Source organism: Cuculus canorus, chromosome 1 (genome assembly GCF_017976375.1).
Source record: "Cuculus canorus isolate bCucCan1 chromosome 1, bCucCan1.pri, whole genome shotgun sequence".
Classification (NCBI taxonomy): Eukaryota; Metazoa; Chordata; class Aves; order Cuculiformes; family Cuculidae; genus Cuculus; species Cuculus canorus.
In genome coordinates this window covers 206,046,460-206,072,313 of record NC_071401.1, presented here as the reverse complement: position 1 = coordinate 206,072,313, position 25,854 = coordinate 206,046,460, and the positions used below count along the sequence as shown (strand labels likewise).

General features: G+C 41.1%; 1 protein-coding gene across 4 annotated transcripts in view; it reads left to right on the top strand.

Moving 5' to 3' along the window:
• Positions 1-25,854, top strand: part of CHCHD3 (coiled-coil-helix-coiled-coil-helix domain containing 3) — a 174,960-nt gene that overhangs the window by 19,801 nt on the left and 129,305 nt on the right. For all 4 annotated transcript variants that reach the window (XM_054088959.1, XM_009563405.2, XM_054088943.1 and 1 more), the window contains exon 3: positions 11,752-11,836. In XM_054088959.1, the coding sequence (XP_053944934.1) occupies positions 11,752-11,836 (85 nt within the window). The remainder of the gene's footprint in view (positions 1-11,751; positions 11,837-25,854) is intronic.

The following is a 25,854-nucleotide window of genomic DNA, read 5'->3' as shown; positions in this document are numbered from 1 at the left end:
TTGTGGTGTGTATACATCTGTTTCTATTGACTTGATTTTTCTTATTAGAATATAACTTCGGATGTGTTTGGAGTAATGAAAACTGCTTTTTTCATTTAGTTTGCAGATCTCAGAAAGGAGTGATTCTTGTTAAATACAGCTGTTTAGCATGGGCATATAGAACTCGATTCAAAGAATTGTGGGGGAAAATTATATCATCCTGCTTTCCCCTTTTTTTTCCAGCCCCTGCCCCATCAGTTCATTGTTAGGTTTACTGCTAAAGTCACAACAGTAATGGGATTATGAAGAGACGATGTTCCAGATATAACATGAATTTACTTTGCCCTGTTATTTCTAGATCATGCACCATCTTGTTTCTAATTTAAATTAGTATAAATTGATTGATACCCACATTTATGTTGTAAAATAAATAATGTAATATATGCAAGAGTACCTTTGGAAACTAAAATATTTAATATTTTTAAATTATGCACACTTAATTGCATTGTTTTTGTATTTAATTATCCTATGAGCTTGTTAAAGTGTTGCTGCACATTACCAATGTTTAGCAGTTAATACAAATTTATCTCCTTGGAGGCGTGCTTTGTGTTTGCACTGAATCCACAATTGTAGGAAGTGCTTGTAATTCTGAATTTAAATGGACATGTAGCTGGATATGTTTCTATGAGCCTGAAAATGGAGTTTAGTCTTAAGAATGGTATTTTTTGAAGAATTATAATTAAGTTAACTGGGGTCTTGAGCAGCCTGGTCCAATGGGAGGTGTCCTTGCCCATGGCAGGGGAGTTGGAACTGGATGATCTTTAAGGTCACTTCCAACCCAAACCATTCTGTCTTTCTGTGATTAAAAAAACCCCAACAAACAGTGATTTAAATGTTCCCCATGCTCTGATCCATGGCTCATAATAAAGAAATTTGAGAAGCAACTCATGGAAGCAGCTGTTGTGGCACATAGAGATTCTTGTTTTCCACAGTTCACTTCTACGTAAACCAGTAAAGTTTGTGAGGGTCTCCAAGGGATCCCTTTGTTGTTGAGAGAGATGGGGAGAGGAACAGATACTGTGGCCTTTAAAGTAAATAACTTATTTTGCAAGTTTTTTCTTCAGTGATGATGTAGTGAAGGGATGATTTGTTATTTCTTATAGTGGAAGTGTTGATCTGCTGGAGGATAGAGAGGCTCTGCAAAGGGATCTGAACAGGCTGCACCGCTGGGCTGAGACCAATGGCATGAGGTTCAACAAGGCCAAATGCTGGGTCCTGCACTTCGGGCACAACAACCCTGTGCAGCTCCAGAGTAGGGGAAGAGTGGCTGGTGGAGGAAAAGGATCTGGGGGTGTTGATTTACAGTGACTGAACATGAGAAGGATGTTGAGGCTCTGAAGCATGTCCAGAGAAGAACAACGAAACTGGTGAAGGGGCTGGAGAACAAGTCTTACAAGGAGTGGCTGAGGGAACGGGGCTTGTTTAGCCTGGAGAAGAGGAGGCTGAGGGGAGACCTTATTGCTCTCTACAACTACCTGAAAGGAGGGAGCTGGCTTCTTCTCCCAAGTGAGCGGTGATAGGACAAGGGGGAATGGCCTCCAGCTGCACCAGGGGAGGTTCACACTGGGTATCAAGAAAAAATTTTTCACAGAAAGGGTCATCGGTCCCTGGCAGAGGCTGCCCAGGGAGGTGGTTGAGTCATCATCCCTGGAGGTATTTAAAAGCCATGTAGATGAGGTGCTCAGGGCCATGGTTTAGTGGCAGACAGGAATGGTTGGACTCAACAATGCAAGAGGTCTTTTCCAACCTAGTGATTCTATGATTCTGTGATTCTTAGTTTGAGCTTAAGGAACTTGGAACTTGAAAGTGTATTGTTCAAGTAAAACAGTGTTTGAAAAACATTAATGTTTTAAAAGATGATGTGTGCTGGGAATACTGATGTAGTAACCGTTACATACTTCCTCGTTGCATTGTGTGTTCCGTTGTCAGCAAATCCAGGCTCTTTCAAAAATCATCATTAAAGACGGAAGAGTGTATTTAATGGTGTCACTGACTTATCTCCTCATTGAAGCACACTAAATATATTTGCTATGGGTTTAATAGACATTGAAATCATACAGTTTGATTTCAATACCAAAAATCTTACTGTTTTTTTTAGTGTGCAATGAATCAATATATGGCTTTCTAAAAGAGTGTCTAATTTTTAGGAGTCCAGGATAAGAGTTTCTTGAATATTTACTGATATCCAAAGCAAACTAAAACGTGTAACTATAGCAGCAAATTTTATGCTCATAAGTGTTACTTGATTGACCGTTCTGATAAGGTGAGGTTTCTACATATGTGCAGACAACACGTGTCTTGGGTAGATGTAGATGGATTGTCTCATGTTGATTTACTGATGCACTTCAACTTAGACCTCCAGTAATCTATTTGGAGGTGTTCAAGGCCAGGTTGGATGAGGCTTTGAGCAACCTGATGCAGTGGAAGGTGTCCCTGGTTGTGGTAGGATGTTGGAACTGCATGATCTTTGAGGTCCCTTCCAACCTAAAGCATCCCATGGATCTATTTCAGGGAGGAGACAAGTTTTTTTTCTGTCATTAAGCACTCAAGGCAACTTCGAGAACGTCAGGCATGGTAATGATATCTTCTTGTTGTTTAATTGAGAAAGAAATAAATTATGTACATTTTTTCCCCTGAGTCTAGGGGAAACTATTGTATGCTGCTTGAGTGCCTGTCATTGATAAAGTTGGCTGCTATTTCTAAATTAGGAATGATGAATTTGGTATTTTCTTTTATTCTCTGCTGTTCAACTTAAATGACTGCTGTTGCGATTGATGTTTTTTTGTGATATATGGAATTTAGCTACGGACCAGACTGGTTTATTAGCTATAAATCTAGAATAGTTGCATATTAGAATATTTGCATATCATGCATCTTCAATGGGAATGTGAATAGAAGTGTTTTAATTGTGAAAGACCCATTGTGTGTTTATAAGCCTGTAGCTTGATACTGGGAAGGTACCAATTTGCCGACCTGTGCTTTCCGATTCAATATCTATGACTGTTAGTACACAGTTAGGAATTTTCCTTGTGACATCTTCATTAACTTTAATGTCTACAAAGCTGCAGTTGCCCTGCCAGCTACTGAGATGGATGATGAGTTTGAAGATGGCCCTAAGGTCTGTTGTCCCAAGCGAGCTGGTTAATGCTCATGTGTAATGTGCACAGGGACATGAGAACTGTCTCGCCAAATCAGATCAATGGCTTGAATGCCCTGATGCTCTGTTGTCAGTACCAGATCAGCAGTAAGTAATTGTGAAGTAGTTTTTACAGCAAAACCCAGAATCTTTATCTTTCTGGGGATGGTTGGTGCATACTTTGAAGCTGTGTTGTCCAACTCCACTTCATGTATTATGTAGCCTGTTGGTGGTGTTTATTCTTTTTTTCCCATCTTGATTTTAATTGTTTTTGGCTTCAAGAAAGTTTGTGATCAAGGTCAGGGAAGGTGATTCTGCCCCTCTGCTCTTGCAAGAGACTACCTGAAGTCCTGCATCCAGTTCTGGAGTCCTCAGCACAGGAAGGACAGGGACCTGTTGGAGCAAGTCCGGAGAAGATCACTAAGGTGATCTGAGGGCTGGAGCAACTCCCATATGAGTACAGGCTGAGAGAGTTGGGGTTGTTCAGCCTGGAGAAGAGAAGGCTCTGGGGAGACCTTATAGCAGCCTTCCAGTACTGAAAGGGCCTCCAGGAAAGTTGAAAGGAACTCTTTTTTCAGGGATTGCAGGGGTAGGACAAGGTGGAATGGTTTTAAGCTGGAAGAGGGGAGATTAAGATGAGATCTTAGGAAGGAATGTTTTCCTATGAGGATGGTGAGGCATTGGCTTAGGTTTCCAAGCAAAGTGGTGGCTGCCCCAACCCTGGAGGCGTTCAAGGCCAGGGTGGATGAGGTTTTGAGCAGCCTTGTCCAGTGGGAGGTGTCCCTGTCCATGGCAGGTGGGTTGAGGCTGGATGATTTTTAAGGTCTCTTCCAAACCAAACCATTCAATGATTCCATGACTTCAGCCAAGTCTAAGAAAAAGTGGGCTGAAAGACTCAAGACCCCAGTAAGTTTTGATAAATCGAGGGCTGGGTTGAAAGTAGACAGTAAGACAAATGCCTTTGTTGGGTGGAAGCCGTTAGCGGTCTGGGTGGTTTTGCTGAAGGTTGACCACTCTACCCATGTGCTGTGGCTGGCAGATGGAACAATTTCTGCAAAAGCTGTGTATGGCCAAGCCAAACTAGAAGTGCTCAAGAAAGATGCTTAAATTGATGTGAGGGGGCAGGCAAACGTGCAGTGTGGATCTGTGAGACAACAGTCTGTGTAAGTGCTTCTGACACAAAAAAAACAACCCAAAGCCCCAAAACGCTCACTTTTTCTGTGCTTTGTTTCACAGACTAGATTTTCTAATGTTTCCTTTGCCTTAAAAGAAAGAAAATGTTAATGTAAGCTATTGGACAAAATTGTCTGGAGAACTTTTCAGAAGTCATTATTGTGTTGAGCTCATAAATTTTGGTGGAACTGAAATAGATCCCGGCAAAGCTTATCCTTGACTTTATCTGTTGTGTGGAAAGTCTGATACAATGCTGTGCTTGAGGAAGCATGGGGGTGCATCCTATTTTGTCTATTTTTCATATTCTTCCTCTCATTCTTTTTGTATTATGTACTTACCTTGGACTTTCTCTTCCCATTCTACCTTTTTCCTTCTCATGCTGAGCTGGGCGTTAAACAAATTTTCGTTGTGCTCAGGACTTCCATGTGAGTATGGTTGATTTGAAAACCAAGCAAAATATGAGATAAAATTGTGTTATGCCTTCCAGTGTGTGTGACATTCATTTTTCAAACCTGAATTTATATACTGTTGTGCTGCTCAGCTTGCTTGGCCTGATTTTTCTCCCTTTTAAAGTTTTCCGGTATTCCAAAGTCTTAATTAAAATTATCTTAGTCTATTCTTGTGCAGAGTTTGAAGTCTTTGCTTAGCTTTCCCATTACTCGTGCTCTCTGTCCTCTGTTTTTTCTTAGTCCTTTCCTAATCGGTGAGAGTAATTTACCACTGATTTTATAACTACACTTTCCTCACACTGAGCGGCAGTATAAAGGATGAAACCAATCGCATTCGTAGCTTCTTGTTTGTTGCCTTGTTGCTGCTTTCGGACACTAATTTGAAGGCAGTGCATTCTTGTTTTGTGTCTCTCTTTCCTACACGAGTCGTCTGGATTGCACTCAAAGCGTGTCGTTAATTTAAATGGCATGGATTGTCATTCATGGAATCATAGAATGCTTTGGGTTGGAAGAGGCCTTTACAGGTCATCCAGTCCAATCCCCCTGCAGGACAGGAACATCTTCAACTGGACTAGGTTGCTCAGAGCCCAATTCAACCTGACCTTGAATGTTTCCAGCGATGGGCTGTCCACTACCTCCCTGGGCAATGTGTTCCAGGGTTTTACCACCCTCATTGTAAAAAAATTCTTTCTTATATCCAGTCTAAATCTCCCCTCCTTTAGTTTAAAACCATTGCTCCTTGTCCTGTCACAGCAGGTCTTGCTAAATAGTCTGTCCTGATCTTTCCTGTAGCCCCCTTTTAAGTACTGGAAGGCCGCTATAAGGTCTCCCTGGAACCTTCTCTTCTCCAGTCTGAACACCCCAACTCTCTCAGCCTGGCCTTGTGTGGGAGGTGCTCTGGGCCTTGGATAATTTTTGTGGCCTCCTCTGGACTCACTCCAACATCTCCATGTCTTTCCTATGCTAAGGAGTTCCTTGTGGACTTATTTATTTGAAGGCATATTTGCTGGTGCAGCCTCAAACGCACTGCAGAGCTGCTTGGGTGAAGTAGTGGTGGTGTGAAACTTGAGAGGAGATGCTGAGGGACCTGGTCTTGTTAGGTTTGGAAGTGCCCTTCCAGCAAGGAAGTCCTTGAGAAGACAAGAATCAGTCTCTTCATGGTTGTGCATGGCAGGAAGACACTAAACTAGGGATACACATTGAAAGAATGAATTTGACCTGTAAGGAGAAGCTTTTTTCGCTATTAGATCATAAGACACTGTAACACGGTGTCCAGTAGGGCTCTGTTGTTTCCATCCTTGGAGGCAGTTGTTGTAAACGCAGATTTTTATCTCTTTTAGGAAGATGGTCAAGTGGCGTGGAGGATATTGGTTTGATTCTGTCCTGGCCTTTGAGGAGTTGCTCTCTGAAGGACATTCTTTTTAGCAGCAAATGAATGAAAAGGAAATGTAGAACTGATTTATTTTCCTTTATTTTTCCCCCCTGTTTTTTGGTAAATGAATTCTCTGAATATTATTTAGTTGAGTATTTTCTAAAAGCCGTTTGATTGTATCAAACCAAAGTGTCTCTTAGTTAATAACTTAATGCACCTGCCCTTTCAAGAGGATTTAGTTAAGGGGCCTGATAATAAAAGCTGTTTGCATTAATGATCTTTTGCAAATGCAAGACTAATGGGTGGATTCCCAGCTCTGCAGGCTTAGAGGCTCTGATTAATTTCTCCATATTCTATTCCTGATTTCCCAGGCTAATCTTTTGGAGGCTGCAGGTGCCTGCTTTACGTAATCATAGAATCATAGAATAGTTTGGGTTGGAAGAGACCTTAAAGATCATCTAGTTCCAATACCCTTGCTGTGATTAGGGACACCTCCCACTAGATCAAGCTGCCCAAGGTCCCATCCAACCTGGCCTTGAACACCTCCAGGGGTGGGACATCAACAGCTTCTCTGGGCAACCTGTGCTAGTGCCTCACCACCTTCGTAGGAGAAAATGTCTTCCTAATATCTCATCTAAATCTCCCCTCTTTCAGCTTAAAACTGTCCCCCCTTGTCGTATCCCTGCCCTCCCTGATAAAGAGCTGCATTTCAGCTTTCCTGTAGCCCCTTTTATTACTGGAAGCTGCTCTAAGGTCTCCCTGGAGCCTTCTCTTCTCTAGGCTGAACAACCCCAACTCTCTCAGCCTGTCCTTGTATGGGAGGAAATAACTGACTAATTTATCTGTACTCTTTTTAAGGTTAGACTCTCTATGAAGGGAAGAAAATGCATCATGCGTTTGCACTGTAATACTGGGCATAAATAACCATGTCTTTCAAACTTTTCCAAAAGAGTAGGTGGACAAATAACAGACGTCAAGTTACTGCATCTGGAAGGCCATCAAAATGTCATTGTCTGTTGACAGCCACTGTTTGGTCTTCTAAGATGCAGGCAAGAGCTCTGCGGGTTTTATCCTCTAGACATAGTCTGTTCCTGTGATCTTGTGACATGGAGCAGTTTGGTCACTCTCTTAAGAATTGTGCAACCTGCTGCTAAATCTGAGCATGAAAGTGAGCCTGTTGGTGATGCAGCTGGTGGCACTCCATTCCCATTATCCTGGAGAGAATACTGCTTGTCAGACACTTATCAGCATCCACCTTTCACATGCTAAGAAGACAGAGAAGAGTTATTTCTGGCTGTAGCACTATGGGTTTTTGAGGAAAGTTCTCATTACTGACCATCTGTCTAAATTGTTGTGTGATGCGAGCTGTGCATTATCACGTTTTGACTTGGGAAATGCTGGGGCTACGTTCATTTTCCACTCCTATAGAAGCATAAGAAAGCACTGGGATGCAAGTTTGACCTTCCTAAATGTATTTGCCTGAAAATCTTCCAAATTAGTCTGCTCTGGATGCACCTACTATGATGTTGACATTGATTTCAGCGTCCTGAAGAACTTGAAATACTAAAGGGAGGGGGATGGTAACATAATTTTGGGTCACTGCCGTATATTTATTGCAGAATGGTTTGTGTTGGTAGGAACCTTAAAGATCATCCATTTCCAACCCTTCTGCCATGGACAGGAACACCTTTCTACTGGATCAGGTTGCTCAAAACCTCATCGAACTGGCAATCATGCTTATTTTAGCAGCCTTACACCCACCAGGTTCTAATATCCTCCAGTAGTTTAATGGTCAGCTGTCTGTTTTTAATGCACAATGAGTCTGAGCAGTGAGTGATGTCAGAGGGAAATGTTTTTGCTTCTCTCTAGACTCAGTTCCTTTTTTTTCTTTTTTTCTCGGATGCTTTTTCTAATAAATTAACTTTTCTCTTTTTAAATGCTTCTTCCCCCAGAACAAATCCCTCCTACTTGTAGAACTGCAATTTGTTACTGAAACATCATAAAGTTCCCACTTGGGAGCTACCCAATTATATCTTACAATAATTCTAGTGAATGATCTATAGCTCCACTTTTATTCCCTATTAGTATTGAGCTGATCAATGGGCAACCTCATTGATTGTTGAGGTCAAATGTCTTTATTGCTGATGCCTGAATCTTTCCTCATTATGGCTTAAAGCTGCTCTGTGGTTTGTTAGAGTTTTTTACTCAGTTTTGCTCACCAGAATGATAAAATCCATGAGGTAGATGCCGTTGAACAGTAGACTTTTGCAATGTTTTGTGTGTTCTCATGTCCAATATTAAAATGACAGGAAGTATTGAGGTAATCTGGGTTGGGTGGGACTGCAGTAAGTAACACCCGAAGGTGGGTTTTCAGATTATTCTGTGAATACAGTAGCTGTGGTGTGAAATAAATTCTGTCTTTTTATGACAGCTTAATAATTTCTAAATGCACAAATGCAGAACCATAAACTCTCTTGTTTTGGTTTGTGATAATTCCTGAGGTGTAGTGAGATTAATGTGTGATGAAGTACAGAAATAGAATCCTTGTGGTTGCCTGGTATTTTGCTGAACTTTTTTCCTCTTCTGACCACACAGTTAACTGTGATGAGCTGATTTTATTTGGAAATGTACACGTGTGCTGTAGCAATTCAGTATCTTCTCAAACGCAGAGTCTCCTCTTATAGTTTCCAAGGAGAAAACAGTGGGGCGCTGTCAAGTGGCAGTAGGGATGGTCCCAATAAAATAGGGTTTTGCTTTCTCATCTGGGCTTCGTGATAGTTACAAGATTCATATTTACCTCTGAATTTTAGAATCATAGAATCATAGAATGGTTTGGGTTGGAAGGGACTATTAAAGATCATCCAGTTCCAAACCCCTCCCATAAGCAGGGACACCTCCCACTGCATCACGTTACTCAAAGCCCCATCCAACCTGGTCTTGAACACCTCCAGGGATGGGTCAGCCACCGCTTCTCTAAGCAACCTGTTCCAGTGCCTCACCATCCTTACAGGAAAACATCTTTTCCTAAGATCTCATCTAAATCTCCTCTCTTTCAGCTTAAAACTGTTCCCCCTCATCCTGCATTCCCTGATCAAGAGCCCCTGTCCAGCTTTCCTGTAGCCCCTTTCATACTGGAAGGCTGCTTTAAAGTCTCTTTTAAGCCTTCCAGTACTTAAAGGGATTCATGTATAATTTCCATCTATGTTAATATATGGCATTCACAAGTGTCCTCCGCCCACGTTTTCCCCGACACAACTCTGTTTCTGCTGTTGAAGCATTTTCTGCATCTGGAGGATGGATATCGATTCGTTCTGCTTTACTTAAGATGGTTGTAACTAAATTAGTTGGACAAGACTCCTGTATAGTCGATGAAGTTGCTCCATTCATTCATAAAATTCACTGTTTTAGAAGTCTAGTTTAGGATGAGAGGAATTGCAAATTGAACTCGTATTACCTATAATGGGAACATAGGCTGATGATGTTGGACAGTTGTTGCAGATGAAGCAAATTCCTGGAGAAGAGCTCACTGAGATACACAGCTGTTTGTCACTGGCATTTTTTGTGTGTCTCTGTTGTTAAAAATCTGATTGCTGCCTCTTGTGAAACAAATAACTGGTTCCACAAAGAGGATACTAGATTCAGAGGATGTATTAGTTTTGTCTTCTAATCTCTAGGCATCCTCTAAGGCACTTTTTCTTTAGCTTTATTTGTCTAAAAAGAAAAGAAGAAGGTGTATCTGCTTGAATTAGATGGTAGGCGCATGGTGAGAGCAATTCACTGGAGTAGATGTGATGTGTGAACTCAATGAGGCTTTGAGCAACCTGTTCAAGTGGAAGGTGTCCCTGCCCATGGCAGGGGGGTTGGAACTGGGTGATCTTTAAGGTCTCTTCCAACCCAGAACATTCGATGATTCTATGATCTTAGAAGGATCTAAGTTCTGGATGTTCCACTTCCAGGGCAAACGGTTAGCTTGCTATGAAAGAGAAGGCTGATGGCTTTTCCCCCTCTGCCCCAGAATCTCCCCAAGTTTCCGACTGCCAGTGGTTGTTGAATGCTGCCTGTATGCATAAACAGTTAATGCAAATGGAACCCAAATGCCACCCCCTGTACTCAGCCCTGGTGAGGTGCCTAGAATCCTTGGTTCAGTTTTGGGCCCCCCAGTACAAGAAAAACATCGAGGGGCTGGAATGTGTCTGGAGAAGAGGAAGAGAACTGATGAAGGGTCTGGAGCACAAGTGTTCTGAGAAGCTGCTGAGAGAACTGGGATTTTTCATTCCAGAGAAGAAGAGGTTGAGAGGAGACCTCATTGCTCTCTCCAGCTCCCTGAAAGGAGTTTCTAGTGAGGTGGGTGTTGGTCTCTTCTCCCAAGTGACAAGTGATAGGACAAGGGGAATTGGCCTCAAGTTGCGCCAGGGGAGATGTAGATTGGATATTAGGAAACATTTCTTTACCAAAAGAGTGCTGAAGCATTGGAAGAAGCTGCCCAGGGAAGTGTTGGAGTCCACATTCCTGGAGGTGTTAAAAGAGTGGCACTTCATGACATGGCTTAGTAGGTGCTGGTGTTGGGCTGACAGTTGAACTTGATCTTAGAGGTCTTATCCACCCTTATTGATTCCATGGTTCTATGAGTGGGTATTTTCTTTCTTTAATTCCTCCCATGGATGGGAGAAGTCTTGGATAGAGATAAAACATACAAAACCATCTCCAAAGCTGTGGGTAGAAACAACCTTTTTGTTTTGATTTCTTCTGCCAGTCTATTGAAACTTGTTTCATTACCGCAACTTCTATTAAAGGAAGTAACAGCAAACAACTGCTGCTGTGAGGGTGGTTAAAACTGAACAGTAGTGGTGTAACAGCTTGCATGACTGAGCCCTTGGCTATCAAAGAGCTGCAAATGGACCCATATTATGTTTCAAAACCTTGTTGAATAGATTTTTGGTAATCTTATAGGTGTTTTTCAAGCCTGTAGATTAGTGGATTTCATACTTTTCCACACAAAAAGACTTGAAGAAGTTGCTTCCCTGCTTTTTCAGTTCTTAACCAGGCTTTCAATTAATTGATTTAAGTGAAGAAAATATTCTTTCTATGTCTGCTTGTTTCAACAAAATGGGGAGAATTTGAGGCAAAACCTTTTTCTAACAATAGAAGCAGTGAATATGGATATCTAGGATGTTGCAAGTGCTATGTTGGGTAAAACATGCATGTGAAAATACTTGATTCATTACATGGGAAGATGTTTCCCTTGGATCTATATAAATAAAAATGGTTCTCAGTCCCATCCATCCCACCTGCCCTCAGATTTACTTTATAAAGGCACATTTCTTAAGAAAAATGCATTTAATTTAACATAAATGGTATGTTTCATATTTCAATAATTAAGAAATTTTTTAATAAGGCTAATTTTTGAAGGCTTTCTGGTGTTGTATTCTAAAATATGAAAGGTGTTTAAGCCGCGAGAAAGCATTCCAACTGCTTTATAGAAAAAAGAAAGTAAAATAGAGCACTGCCTTATGCAGTTGTTGCTGTAATTAGTAGTGTGTTGTATTCTGTTAACATTTCATTTGATTTTCTTTTAATTGTAGCTAATGATGAAGAACTAAAGAAAAGAATAGCTGAAGAACTGGCATTAGAACGAGCCAGGAGAGACTCTGAAGCTCAAAAGAGAAGGTTGGTTTGTTAATAACAGTATTTAAAATGAACATGTACTTAATGCTTTCATTACTGGTATTTACCTGCTTACCATAAACAGCTGAATTTTCTGCCCTAAGACAAAATGGGAGTTAAGACCTTTGGGCGATACAGCAAGTTTCGAAACTAAATACGTGTTAAAACAACAAATTAACTGCACTTTCTTTGTAAGGGCTGATATGAATGGTGATCTAAATCCCTTTTGACCTTCTAAGCCTGACTATTTTTTGTAGTCTTTTAAGCTCAGCTTTCATTGATTTCTCTTGAGTCCAAATACTCACTTTGCAGTACAGAGATAGCAAGAGCTTGAGAGTGATGCAGAGGTGAGTTCCTTAACCCCTCTGTTTGATCAAGAGGTAAATTTTAACAGCAGTAGGGATGGTAATTCTTATTATTTCTGTGAATTCTAGATATTTCTGTGAACTGCAGTATGTTTAGAGCTGCTGTAATAGTATAGCCCAGGGCTTTGAAGAGACAAAGTACTGTCTTAACACAGTTTGTGATTAAGAAATGCTTTTGAGATCCTTTCTGTCTATGGAAAAATTACTTTCCCATGCGTGTTTTTTTCAGAGACCGTAGTAGACTGTAGGCTGGGTAGAGTCATACAGAACTTGACCTTATTGCTGTCTACAACTCCCTGAAAGGAAGTCGTAGTGAGGTGCGTGTTGGTCTCTTCTCCCAAGTGACAGGTGATAGGATGAGAGGAAGTGGCCTCAAGTTGTGCCAGGAGAGGTTTAGATTGGACACCAGGAAAAATGTCTTCGCCGAAAGTGTTCTCAGGCCCTGGCAGAGGCTGCCCAGGGAGGTGGTGGAGTCCCCATCCCTGGAGGTGTTCAAAAGGTAGGTAGATGAGGTGCTCAGGGATCTGGTTTAGTAGCGGACAGGTATGGTTGGAGTTGATGATCTCAAAGGTCTTCTCCACCCAAGTGATTCTGTGAATGCCGAGACAGGCTTTGGGTGCAGCATTTTTAAAAGACGCTCTGCAATATTTAGAGTGGGACTGTGGGATTGTGAACAATTAATAAACCCTGTTAGAAATCGAGTTTGTGCATGTGGTGAACTTGGGGGACTTGTGCTTTAATTCATACTTACTTTCAGTGAATAGAGTATATGAGGCACTGAATGTAAGTATTAACCTACATGTTGTCCTCCATTCTGGGAGTGGGAAGAAAGGCTCATTATGATGGATTTAAATAATTAGAATGTAATTAGTACTACTTAAACTGTCTGCATATCTATCAGTTGTTTCCTGCACATCATTATATTGTTCTTTAATTGAGTTAGGTTGATAGACTATATAATTAGATAGGACTATATAAATGTCCCAGGGAAAAAAAATTGGGTTGTTTTTTGAATCATCATTAAAGGAAATCAATGTGTTACAGTGGAACCTCTCCACTCTTGTACGGGGCTTTGACAGGAAAACTCGCATTACATTTGAGCTTAGCGTTGACTGCTCAAGAGTTCAGCTAAACATGATTACAGTATGGAAATATTTGTTTTGTCACTTCAGTGTTTTGTCATTTGACACTTTTGGAGCACCTCTGCCATGAGGACAAACTGAGAGTTGGGGTTGTTCAGCCTGGAGAGAAGAAGGCTCTGGGGAGACCTTAGAGCAGCCTTCCAGGACTTGAAGGGGCTACAGAAAAGCTGGGGAGGGACTTTTTACAAGGGCCTGGAGTGATAGGATGAGGGAGAATGGCTTTAAATTGGAAGAGTAAAGGTTTAGATTAGACATTGGGAAGAAATTCTTCATGCCTAGGCTGGTGAGGCCCTGGCACAGGTTGCCCAGGGAAGTCGTGGCTGCCCCATCCCTTCAGGTGTTCCAGGCCAGGTTGGATGGGGCCTTGAGCAGCCTGGTCCAGTGGGAAGCGTTCCTACCCATACCAGGGTGGTTGGAACTGGATGGGCTTTAAGGTCCCTTCCAATTCGAACCGTTCTATGATTCTATGACTTCTCAGTAATTTTCATTAAGTATTCTATAATTCAGTTTTCATGGGTTGTGCATTGATCTGTGAAAGGTAGGGAACAGGCTGATGTGTCATACACCTGATTTTATATTTTGTAGGGAATAATGCTGGCAGTCTTCCCGTTTTTTTTGGCTTTGGATTAGTGGAAAGATAAAAGGATGCTATAAAATCCTTTAGTTGTCTTAAAATTAGGTGGAAGAATTTGTGCTTTTGAAATGTAAACTCTAAAATCAAGTTAAAATAAAAATATGGAGAATAAAATGATGACTATCAAGTCTTGTTAGCAGCTTTTATCCTTTTCTAGTTTTGATCTTTTTAGCAATAAGCAAGGAGTCCTTATTATTCCTTTTTCACTGTACAAAAATCTATCTTAACAGGATTGTAGAAGCTCTTTTCATGTTAGATGAAACAACTTTAAAAGATGCAGATGTTTGCTTAGCTGTTACCTGAGGGCTTTATGGGCTGAAGTGTGGTTGTTGTTTGCGTTTTAAAGACATCCAGTAAGTGCTATAGCAAATGTGGAGCTGTTCTCCTCCGGATCCTTTTCTGACAACGAGGTGGACGCTGCTCTGCTGATTGCTTTGAGAACAGATTTACATTGTGTAGGATAGTGTACGTCCCCGTCCTGTTTCATTGCAGTTGAGAAAGCAATCTCTCCATGATGAAAGGCCAAGACAAATGTTTGTCCAATGTTCTTTTTCAAGTCAGGATCTGTACTTTCAGGTAAAAAACCCCAATCTTCTGTACAACGTCCTATGCCAGCTGCGCACTCATCACTTACACAGTCAGTATGGTTTATCATCATCTCTGGACTTCAGTTTTCAAGCAAGTATATACTTAAGAGCCAGATAAAGTAGAATCATAGAATAGTTAGGGTTGGAAGGGACCTTAAAGATCATATAGTTCCAACCCCCCTGCCATGGGCAGGGACATCCCACTAGATGAGGCTGCCCAAGGCCCCATCCAACCTGGCCTTGAACACCTCCAGGGATGGGGCAGCCACGACTTCCCTGGGCAACCTGTTCCAGTGCCTCACCACTCTCGTGGTGAAGAAATTCTTCCTTATATCAAGCCTAAATCTGCCCACTATTTGATATCCTATCTGTCTTCCCAGTATGGAGTGTTTTCGGGAATATAAACATTGATGCTGTGTTGGAAAATGGAACAAAACCTGAGTTCACAGTTATACTGTGCTTAAAACATGCAATGGAAAGAACTGGTTAGCAGAGAGCAGTTTATAGTATTCATATGTCAATAGCTGCAGAAGAAAAATACAGCGTAATGCAGATTTCATAACTGATGTGGAGTGATGCAAAGTACAAATGCGCTCTTTCATAGAATCATAAAATGGTTTGGGTTGGAATTGACCTTAAAGACCATTCAGTTCCAACGTCCTTTCCAGGAGAGATGATTTAGGGCCAGCTGGGCTGAAGAATGATGGTCTGTCATGTCTCTGAGTGGCAACATGCAGACCTGTGACTAACTGGCTCTCTCAGGCCCAACGCTAGGCTCTTTGGTAGGGAAGTGAGTAAAAAGAGACCTGAATGTATGATTTGGAACTTTTCTTTAGGAAAAATGAATCAGAGCGCTGGACTTTCAATTTTATTTACTTGCTTTTTTCTTGGAAGAGGTGCAGTAGGGACATAAGCCCCTAAGCCTGTCATTAGTGAGTTTAACTGGTGTCCACGTGTTAAAAACTGCTTGATTTGCACTTGTGATCCATTAACAGTTTAATTTGGTAACTCGCTACTTTCCTTTGTTGGCCATCTGTCAAGAACTGTGCTGTAAACCTCAAACAAACTGTTCCTCATATTTTGTCTTAAACCACTGTTTTCCAACCATGTTTTGAGATGAGGTGATTGGTGTACGTAACAGCATCTTTTAAGACGTTATCACTGTCTAAAACTCCCTGAAAGGAGGTTGTAGCAAGGTGGTGTTGGTCTCTTCTCCCAAGTGACAGGCGATAGGATGAGAGGAAATAGCCTCAGGTTGTGTCAGAGGAGGTTCAGATTGGACATCAGGAAAAATGTCTTCACTGCAAGGGTTCTCAGGCCCTGGCAGAAGCTGCCCAGGGCAGTGGTGGAGTCACCATCCCTGGAGGCATTTAAAAACACTTGTGGCCGTGGCACTTTGGGACATGGTTTAGTAGGCACAGTGGTGTTGGGCTGACGGTTGGACTTGGTGATCTTGGAGGTCTTTCCAACCTTAATCATTCTGTGATAACTTGGGTAACTTTTGTCTTGAAATTGAAAATTTTCAAGACATGAAAAATGCTTTCCTTGACTAGTACAGATGATAGATTTTCAAACGTTCCCTGGTGATAAATTGCTGGAGTCTGTTCTACTTGGCTAGCTGGGCTCCGTATGGTGTGGCATTCTATCCGTCATTAACTGGATAACTTATTGCAACTTCTGTAATTCTAAGCATTCTCATCCGTTTGAGGAAAATCTAAACTCTAAATCGACTCTCCAAAACGTTCCTGGTGCATGGATGTGGCTCTCAGTGGTAGCTCATTAGGAGATCATCGTCTTCTTCGTATTTTACTTCTTGTTGTTGTGCTTTGGGGAGGGTCCCCATATAACTGCCGTTCACTTTATGGTTTAATTGATATCTGATGCGTCTGAGTGCTTCCCCCCACCCTTGTTTTGTCATATCTCAGCAGTGCATTGCATACATGACAGGCTCTTAGTAAACTTCTTGGAGTAGACAGCTTTTGCGGAAGAGAATTCACCAGTGACAATGGAAAGCGAAAGAAGAATGAAGAACAGTATTAGAGAAGAACCCTTTGGGAAACTACACACCGAAAACGTTATATTAAAATCAATACTGGGGCTTGACCTTTTTGTGCTCCTGTATATTTTAAAGCTTACTATCGATTTCTGTTTTAATAACATGATTATTCTAGTTTACTGGAATAGATCTAGAGAACATAAGGAAACATAAAATGATTGATTTATTTACAATATTGTAATTTAGATTTATGAAGAGCGTATTCATGTATCTTAGTTCATTAATGCACTAAATGTGGTGAAAACGTTCTTTGAAGTAGAATTATTTTCTTCCTAAATGTTTATATTTTCCCAGGTAATTGACTCTGTTAAATTGGGAGAGTGGCTTTTTTTGCAGTGTTCTTCTCAAGGGGGGACGTAAAGCTACTTTGTTTTTGAAATAGTTGTAATCCGGTCTTCTGCCACAGGGACCTCGTGATGGTGTTTAGAATGAAGTGTGAAAGCAGTCAGGAGAATTGGATCTACTCTACTGCTGACTGTCAGATAGGAAAAAGGGTGTAATTCCATGAAGCATCTAAAGTTATTCTCATTGTTTTGATTTCTGATAAGTCAAGAATAAGAGTTTTAGGTTCATCTGGCATGAGCGACCACACTGTTTTAAGAAAAAAAAAACAGCTTTAAAAAAACATTGTCCTGTTGACAGTCACATTTAGGAATGCAAAAAATTGTTATGGCAGACTTAGAATCATAGAATGGTTTGCGTTGGAGAGAACATTAATGCTCATCCAGTTCCAGCACCTCTGTCATGGGCAGGGACACCTCCCATTGGATCAGGGTGCTCAAAGCCTTATCCAACCTGACCATGTACACCTCCAGGGATGGGGCAGCCACAGCTTCCCCAGGCAACCTGTGCCTCACCACCCTCTCAAGAAAACATTTCTTCCTAAGATCTAGTTTAAATCTGCCCTCTTTCAGCTTAAAACTGCTCCTCCTCATCCTATCCCTGCACTCCCCAATTAAGGAGCCCCTTCCCAGCGTTCCTGTTGTCCCTTTAAGTACTGGAAGCTGCTCTAAGGTCTCCTGGCAGCCTTTTCTTCTCCAGGCTGAACAAGCCCAACGCTCTCAGCCTGTCCTCGGATGGGAGGTGCTCCAGCCCTCAGATCATCTTTGTAGTGTTCCTCTGGAATTGCTGTAACAGATCCATGTTGTTCCTTCCTGAGGACTCTAGAACTGAATGCAGGACTCAAGATGAAGTCTCAAAGCACCAAAAATCTCACATTCGCCAAAGCTTGTCTCCTTTGATTGTCCCTCTCCAACAAGGTTTCCATGACTAAATGTTGCAGAGAGAGATTGAAGCACCATTTAAAAATACAGTTGAGAGAAACTGTTTTTAGAGGGAAATTTCTTCATTTCTCTCACCGTTCCTAGGGTCAAAAAATGAGTTGCAGAGTCTGGAGTGGAAAAGTACTTTCGAAGTAAAGCTTTCTTGTCAGTACTGCCACGTTTGTGTAGCCTATTGATAATTTTGCTGTCTTTGTGCGTGCATCACTTTTCAGTTTCAGTGTCCTCCACAAATGCTGAGAAGCTTTACTTTTTTTCTAATATGACGTTGGATGTATTGGAAAAAAACACTATGTGTTGATTTGAGAGAGCAAAACTTTGACATGTTACAGTGATAAACACAAGATAAGTAAAAAATTGCATATAAACTGGAAAGAAAAGTTCATGTGACGTCTGATAAGGGCCTTCCGTTTCTGAATGCAACAGGTAAGGTTGCATGACTTTCTCCTTTGGTATCTGAAGTTGTGTGGTTGGTAGAGAGAGGACTTGAGGTAGTAATCAAGGAAAACTGGTAAAATAGGCTTTTCTACAGTGTAAATCGGATAATGTGGGGTAGTGGCAAAGGCTCTTTGTTTAACAAACCAAATCACTCAGGTTTGGTGAGTATGACTGATTTTATGAAAACACAAGAAGTAAAAACTATTTCTTTTGGGTGTCCAGAAGGCCACTTCAGCCTCTGGGCTGGGGAATGTGCACGGAGACAGCAGCAAGTTTTGGCATCACTTCCACAGGTTGAGTTCCTGCTGTTCTCTCTTTGCCAATGTAAACAGCCTTTTCCCACTGTCACAGCAGAATTTTCCTTTGTCTGATCTTGTACCCAGCCAAAGATTGAGATGTGGATGTATTCCTCAACAGCTATAATATTACTGAGGGCTGGAGGGTTATAGGATAATACTGCTCTGCCACAGGAAAAGAGGGAATTAGAAAGATTGGGGTGAGTTAAGACTCCCTTTGCAGGCAGGGGAAGAAGCCAAGATTAAGCGTGAAGACATTTTGGTTTTGAGCAGAGATTTACCTATAGAACAAGTACTGTGAACAGCTGAGCCATTGGAATTGATGCCTTTATGGAGAGCCAGCAGTGCAAAAAGTGGATTGTGCTATACGAGTGCAGATCACCTTTGGAGTGGGGTCGCATTGTCTTTTTTACATTTTAAAACCATAAAAGCTTAGTGTGTGATCTTCGCTGTGAAATGCCAAGGACTCATAAAAGTATTCACAGTCGTGGTGCTTCTGAGGTTGAGGGTTTGGAAATAACAACCTGTTTTAGAGGCTTGTTTTACTTTCCTTTCTGTTTTCTTGGAAGAGCATAGTAGTGTTCATAGAATCGTAGAATGGTTTAGGTTTGAAGGGACCTTAAAGATCATCCAGTTCCAACTTCCCTGCCATGGGCAGGATACCTCCCACTGGATCAAGTAACTCAAAGCCTCATATAACCTGGTCTTGAACACCTCCAGGGATGGGGCAACCACAACTTCTCTGGGCAACCTGTGCCAGTGCCTCACCACCCCCACAGGAAACCATTTCTTCCTAGGATCTCATCTCAGTCTCCCTTCTTTCAGCTTAAAACCACTCCCCCTCATCCTATCCCTGCACTCCCTGATCAAGAGCCTCTCCCCAGCTTTCCTGGAGCCCCTTTCAGTACTGAAAGATGCTCTGAGGTTTCCTTGGAGCCTTCTCTTCTCCGGGCTGAGCATTTAGTTACTCTTAAAATTACTCTTCAAGATTTCTGTTACTGGTCTGAGCCTCCATTTATACCATTCTGTCTGGTCCTAAGTGGATATGGAGATGAATCTTGAAGATGGAAAGTAGAAATTAAAAAAAGCAATGCTATAATTCACTCCTGCCTTTATAAAACCAAATTTTCAAAGGATTATTTTTTAAAACTTGGCATCTTAACTGATAAGTTGGATACCAAGCTTCATCTTCTTAAGTTTATTTCTTGGAGAGGTGGGAGAATGACTTAAAGCCACTGAGTTTTTTGGAGAGAGTATCAAGAAAAGCAATACTGCTTTGTAGTTTGGGATTCAAATAGGAAAACTATGTCCCCCCAGCTATTGCAAAGAAAACTTTGCTTTCATACTGCTGAGCTGTTTCATTTGGAAGAGTACCAAATGAGTAGCATAGCAGAGAAACACAAATTATTATTATTATTATTTATTATTATTATTATTTGCCCATTCATTTTAATGGATAATTAATGTTGTTATAATGTCATGACTGCCTTTGCAGGTCCTGAGAGGAGTGATATTAAGCCTGAAAGTAATTTCAAGTGAAGTAATGTGGGTATTGGGAAAAGCCTTAGCTAAATACACATACAAATTATGTAAAACAGTTTTACTGTTCCAATTCAGGTTGTTGCATGCCTGTGGCATAAAGGTAGAAATTCATTCATCTATTTTGTCTTTCTATAATACTGCTCATATTTTATCACAAATACTGCACACATTTTATCAGAAATATGCACATATTTTAAAAACAGTGGCTTTATGAAGTGTAATTACAACATCCCCTCGAACAACCATCCCTCCTACCTGCTCACCCTCCCTTCTCTTAACACCCATCAGCCTAAGTATCTTAATGAAGGAAGTCAACTCCTGTTTCCTGGAAGTTATGGGCAGCCATTGGACTGACAAGAATCATAGAATCATTACAGTTGGAAAAGACCTCCAAGATCATCCAGTCCAACTGCCAGCTCAACACCACTGTGCCTGCTAAACCATGTCCTGAAGTGCCACATCTACATGTTTTTTTGAACACCTCCGGGGTGGTGACTCCACCGCTTCCCTGGGCAGCATCTTCCAGCACTTCGCCACTCTTCCAGTAAAGAAATTTTTTACCTAACATCCAATCTAAACCTCCCCGGTGGAACATGAGGCCATTTCCTCTCATCCCTATCACTTGTTACTTGAAAGAAGAGACCAGCACCCACCTCACTACACCCTCCTTTTAGATAGTTATAGAGAGCAACAAGGTCTCCCCTCAGGCTCCCTTTCTCCAGACTAAACAACCGCAGGTCCCTCAGCTGCTCCTCACAAGGCTTATTCTCCAGACCCTCACCAGCTCCATTGCCCTTCTTTGCACGTGCTGCAGCCCCTCAAAGTTTTTCTTGTAGTGAAGGAGGGGCCCAAAACTGAACCCAGGGTTTGAGGTGCAGCCCCACCAATGTTGAGTGCAGGAGGAGAATCCCTTCCCTGCTGCTGCTGCCCACACCATTTTTGATCCAAGCCAGGATGCTGTTGGCCTTCTTGGCCACCTGAGCACACTGCTGGCTCATTTTCAGCTGCTGTTGACCAACACCCCCAAGTCCTATTCTACTGGGCAGCTTTCCATCTATTTGTCCTCAAGCCTGAAGTATTGCAGTGTCAGTGTCCATATTGAAGTACAGATTAACACGCTGTCTGTGGAGGTGGTGTGAAATTGAAGAGCTATACTTAATTACGAGTTTTGTAATTATATCTTTGATATTTTGCTAATATAAAATGATATGGCTACTAGTGAAAATCTTTCAATTGACAGATGGTAAGCTGAGGCTAGAAGGCTACTGGAAAGAGGAAATGAGGGAATCATAGAATCATAGAATAGGTTGGGTCGGAAGGGACCCTAAAGATCATCTAGTTCCAACCCCCTTGCCATGGGCAGGGACATCCCACTAGATCAGACTGCCCAAGGCCCCATCCAACCTGGCCTTGAACACCTCCAGGAATGGGGCAGCCACAACTTCCTTGAGCAACCTGTTCCAGTGCCTCACCACTCTCACGGTGAAGAAATTCTGCCTTGTGTCCAGTCTAAATCTGCCCCTCTCCAGTTTATACCCATTGCCCTTAGTCCTGTCACTACAAGCCTTTGTGAACAGTCCCTTTCCAACTTACTCATAGCCCCTTTCAGGTACTGGATGGTCACTATGAGATCTCCTCAGAGCCTTCTGTTCTCTAGGCTGAACAACCCCAACTCTCTCAGCCTGTCCTCGTATGGGATGTGCTCAAGCCCTCTGATCATCTTTGTAGCTTCCGCTGGACCCATTCCAACGGTTCCATATCCATTTTATGCTGAGGATTCCAGAACTGGACACAATTCTCCAGATGAGGTCTCATGAGAGAGGAATAGAGGGGCAGAATCCCCTCCCTCGCCCTGCTGGCCACGCTTCTTTTGATGTATCCCAGGATATGGTTGGCCTTCTGGGCTGAATACGTTCAACTGGATGTTTACTACTTGGACCTCACTGTCACAGGCAATTTGAGAAGCACTGTGTTTACAGTAAGGGGTAGCTGAGAGAATGGAAAGAAATGTTGCAGTGAGTGATGTGGAGTATGGTCTCAACCAAGATAATTTATACTAAATTCAGAGTTTTCCTGGGCTGGATTGCAGACCACAGCCTAAAGAAAGAGAGCAAGCCAGACTTACAGAAAGAAAGCAAACCTTGTGATCTTTGCCTTCTTTGTTATCACTACAGGATGTGGAAGTGTCAGAAACTACACAAGAGCTGGGGAGGACTGCTCAGGGAAGTAATGGAATCCCCATGGCTGGAGGTGTTAAAAAAAATGAGTACACATGGCACTTTGGGATGTCATTTAGTAGGTATAGTGAGGTTGAGCTGATGGGTGGACTTGATGATCTTGGAGGTCTTTGCCAACCTTAATGGCTCTATGAGGGGCTCTCTCAGGAAGTTCAGTGATAGGAGGAGGGGAAGCTGTTTTAAGCTGAAAGAGGGTAGATTTAGATGAGATATCAGGAAGAAATTCTTTACTGTGAAGGTGACGATGCAATGACACAGGTTGCCCGGAGAAGTTGTGGCTGCCCCATCCCTGGAAATACTCAAGGCCAGGTTGGATGAGGCTTGGAATAACCCGATCCAGTGGAAGGTATCCCTGCCTCTTGGAACTGGATGATCTTTAAGGTCCTTTCCAAACCAAACTATTTTATGATTCTACAATAATGGGTAAATAGGACTCAGAAATCACTTCAGTTCAGAAGAACTTTTGTGTGTTTTCATTTTGAGACTTCGGTAAAGAAAAATACATTGCTTTTCAGGTAACTTGTGTGTATATCTCAGTTCTATGTTTTGCAGAGGCAAATGAACTTTAGACGATTTGTCTGACTTTCAGTCAGGTGAATAATCAAATCCTATAAATAGAGGAGAAATATCCATTTCACACTTCTCGAACCTCAGTTCAGATTAAAGTTGTTTTCTTGGTGTCTTCCGCATTCTTTGAAATCCTTTGTCAACTACAGTAATTTTCAACCCCAGCTTTCCATCGCTCTTCCAGTGTGCACTCATTAAATATTGAAACTCGGTGCTCAGAAATATTATTCACTCATTAATATTACATTGTGGCCTAAACTGTGTTGTTCAAAACATTTTTGGATGTTATGCAAGTATGTCAGAATGCATTAACAAACTTACATGTGTCAAACTAAGCAAGAAACCCAATGAACAGTTTCCACTGTAAACACGTTGTACTCTTATTTTTTATCAGTGTAAGCTTTTTGAGTCAAGGGGGTATTGTATAGAAATGGGAGTGTTCAGAGATCATGAAAGATGAAGGAAGCTGGATAAAATTAACATTAAAAAAAACCCGACCGACCAGCACTGTAAGAAACCACAGAGATACGTTTTTTTTTTTTAATGCTGAAATGTTTGTTTTCTGTCTTAAAATCATAGAGTCATGGAATGGTTTGGGTTGGAGGGGATCTTAAAGATCATCCAGTTCCAACCCCTCTGCCATGAGCAAGGACACCTCCCACTGGATCAGGCTGCTCAGGGCCCCATCCAACCTGGCCTCGAACACCTCCAGAGATGGGGCAGCCAAGGCTTCTGTGGGCAACCTGTGCCAGTGCCTCACCACCCTCGTAGGAAAACGTCCTAATTTCTCAACTCAATCTCCCCTCTTTCAGTTTAAAACCGTTGCGCTTTGTCTTATCCCTACAATCCCTCATAAAGAGCTCCTACTCGTCTTCCTTTTCTTCTTACATGGAGTTAATATTTAAGGATGATTTCCAACTTTTAAAGACTAATATCTCTTTAGGGGTTTTTTTTCTACGTTTTACAGTGAAGAGGAGAAAATTATTTTCCTGATAGTGGACTTTGAAACAGGACATATTTTGATTTTGGTTGGATGTAATAAAGAAGTTATTCCTTGGACTCAAATGATTTCTAGGATCACTGCAGATCCATCAGATTATGTAGCTTGGAGACTTTTAATAAAGATGTAAACAGTGGCAAGTGATCATTTCTCTGAAAAGTAACAAAAAGAAAATGTTTAATTCTTGATAGCTTAATAAATTTTTGATATCCATAATAAGAGCTGAAAATGATCTATTGCTGTATTTGTTTTTAATACAATATTGTTTACCATTTTGTGATTTCCTATATTTCCTATGGATTCTGGATTAATTTAGAATAAAATGTATAGTGGCCATCGAAACACAAAACTAATTTTTTTTTTAACATTTTTCTGTGTGGTGTTGTGTGAATTAAAAAGTGCTTTTTCCTTAATGATAATCTTTCATATCTGCAGGTGTTTTTCAAGAATGACAGAAATGGTTATTTTGAAGTAAACAATAGAATGTATTCTTCTGGACTGAGAATTCAATTATTCATCTTGTTAGTGTGGCTAACATGGCCCATGCTGTGCAAGATTACAGTGCCAAGTCAGAAATTCACAGGACAAAATTAATGGTTTTTTTCTCTCTACTCATTTTAAAAATGGATCTGTAAGGGATTGAAATTTTTCAAAGCGCAGTAAAGTTTTACCATCCCTTTCTTTAAAATCTATTTTTTGTATATTTTAGGAGATACAGAAAATGAACTGCCTGTCCCATCAGAGATGCTTGTGGAATTTCTAATTCTGCTGCACAAATAGGAGCTTGCTGCGGATTTTATTTTCACTTTTTTTTCACTTGTTTTGTTGCATCCAAAGTTTCCAGTTATTCATTTTAAGTCATTGCATAATTGAGGAATTTGTTTGTTATTATCGTTATGTTTTGTATCATTGTTATGTTGTTATTTAATACTGGTTTCACTAGGATAGAATTACTTAAATTGATATATACAGAAAATATAAAATTCTAAAAACCTAAGATTCTAGAGAATCTTGCTGTGCTGTATTTTAGAAAGGGATGAGATGTACTCATGTTATCGAACACTATTTTATGTATTCCTGTTGTCCAACTCTTAAAAAATCCCCCTTCCTTTAGGATTTTCTTATGCTTTAAACTATGGTAGGTAGTGTTTTAATTGTCTAAACTCCTCTTAAGGTGTAGAAAGTAAAAGGAGAGCCCATAGTACTACATATAGGCATATCTGTTCTGGCTTTACTTGAGATTTTGTTGCTAAAAATAAAAAGAAACATGTAGTATCATCCTCTTCCTTGGTGGAGCAACAGCCCAGATTCTTCTGTTGTGGTCCAAGCCTATGCTGAAAGCCAAGCAGCTTCATTTTCTCTGCTCTTGTTATCTAATAAGCTAGTAATTAAACAATTGATGAATTATCTCATTAACTAACTGTAGCTGCCTTTTGGTACTACAGTTGTTCCTTCATTTTCCTGTGTGCGGAACAGACATAGCTTATTGCTTTTGGATCTGGTTGCAATCCACCATTGGTGTGTTATTTTTATTACTGATTTTGCTTACGTTCAGTGCAAAGCACTCTTTAAAACTTAGCATATTTTTAGCCAGTACGTTATAAGATCTAACCTGTTTTCTCATGTCAGAGAAGTGCTTACCGTCACCTGTTACATCTGTGTGTGACTCCAACCAAGCGTGGGGAAGAATTTGATTTGTACCCTTCAGAATATAACTGATATTTGGAATTTTCTACTTTTCTATTTTACTTACTTTCTACGTAAGTTTTTAAACGTAGATGTAGTCATAGAATCATAGAATGGCTTGTGTTGGAAGGAAACTTAAAGCCCATCCAGTTTCAACCTGCCTGACATGAGCAGGGGCATCTTCCATTGCA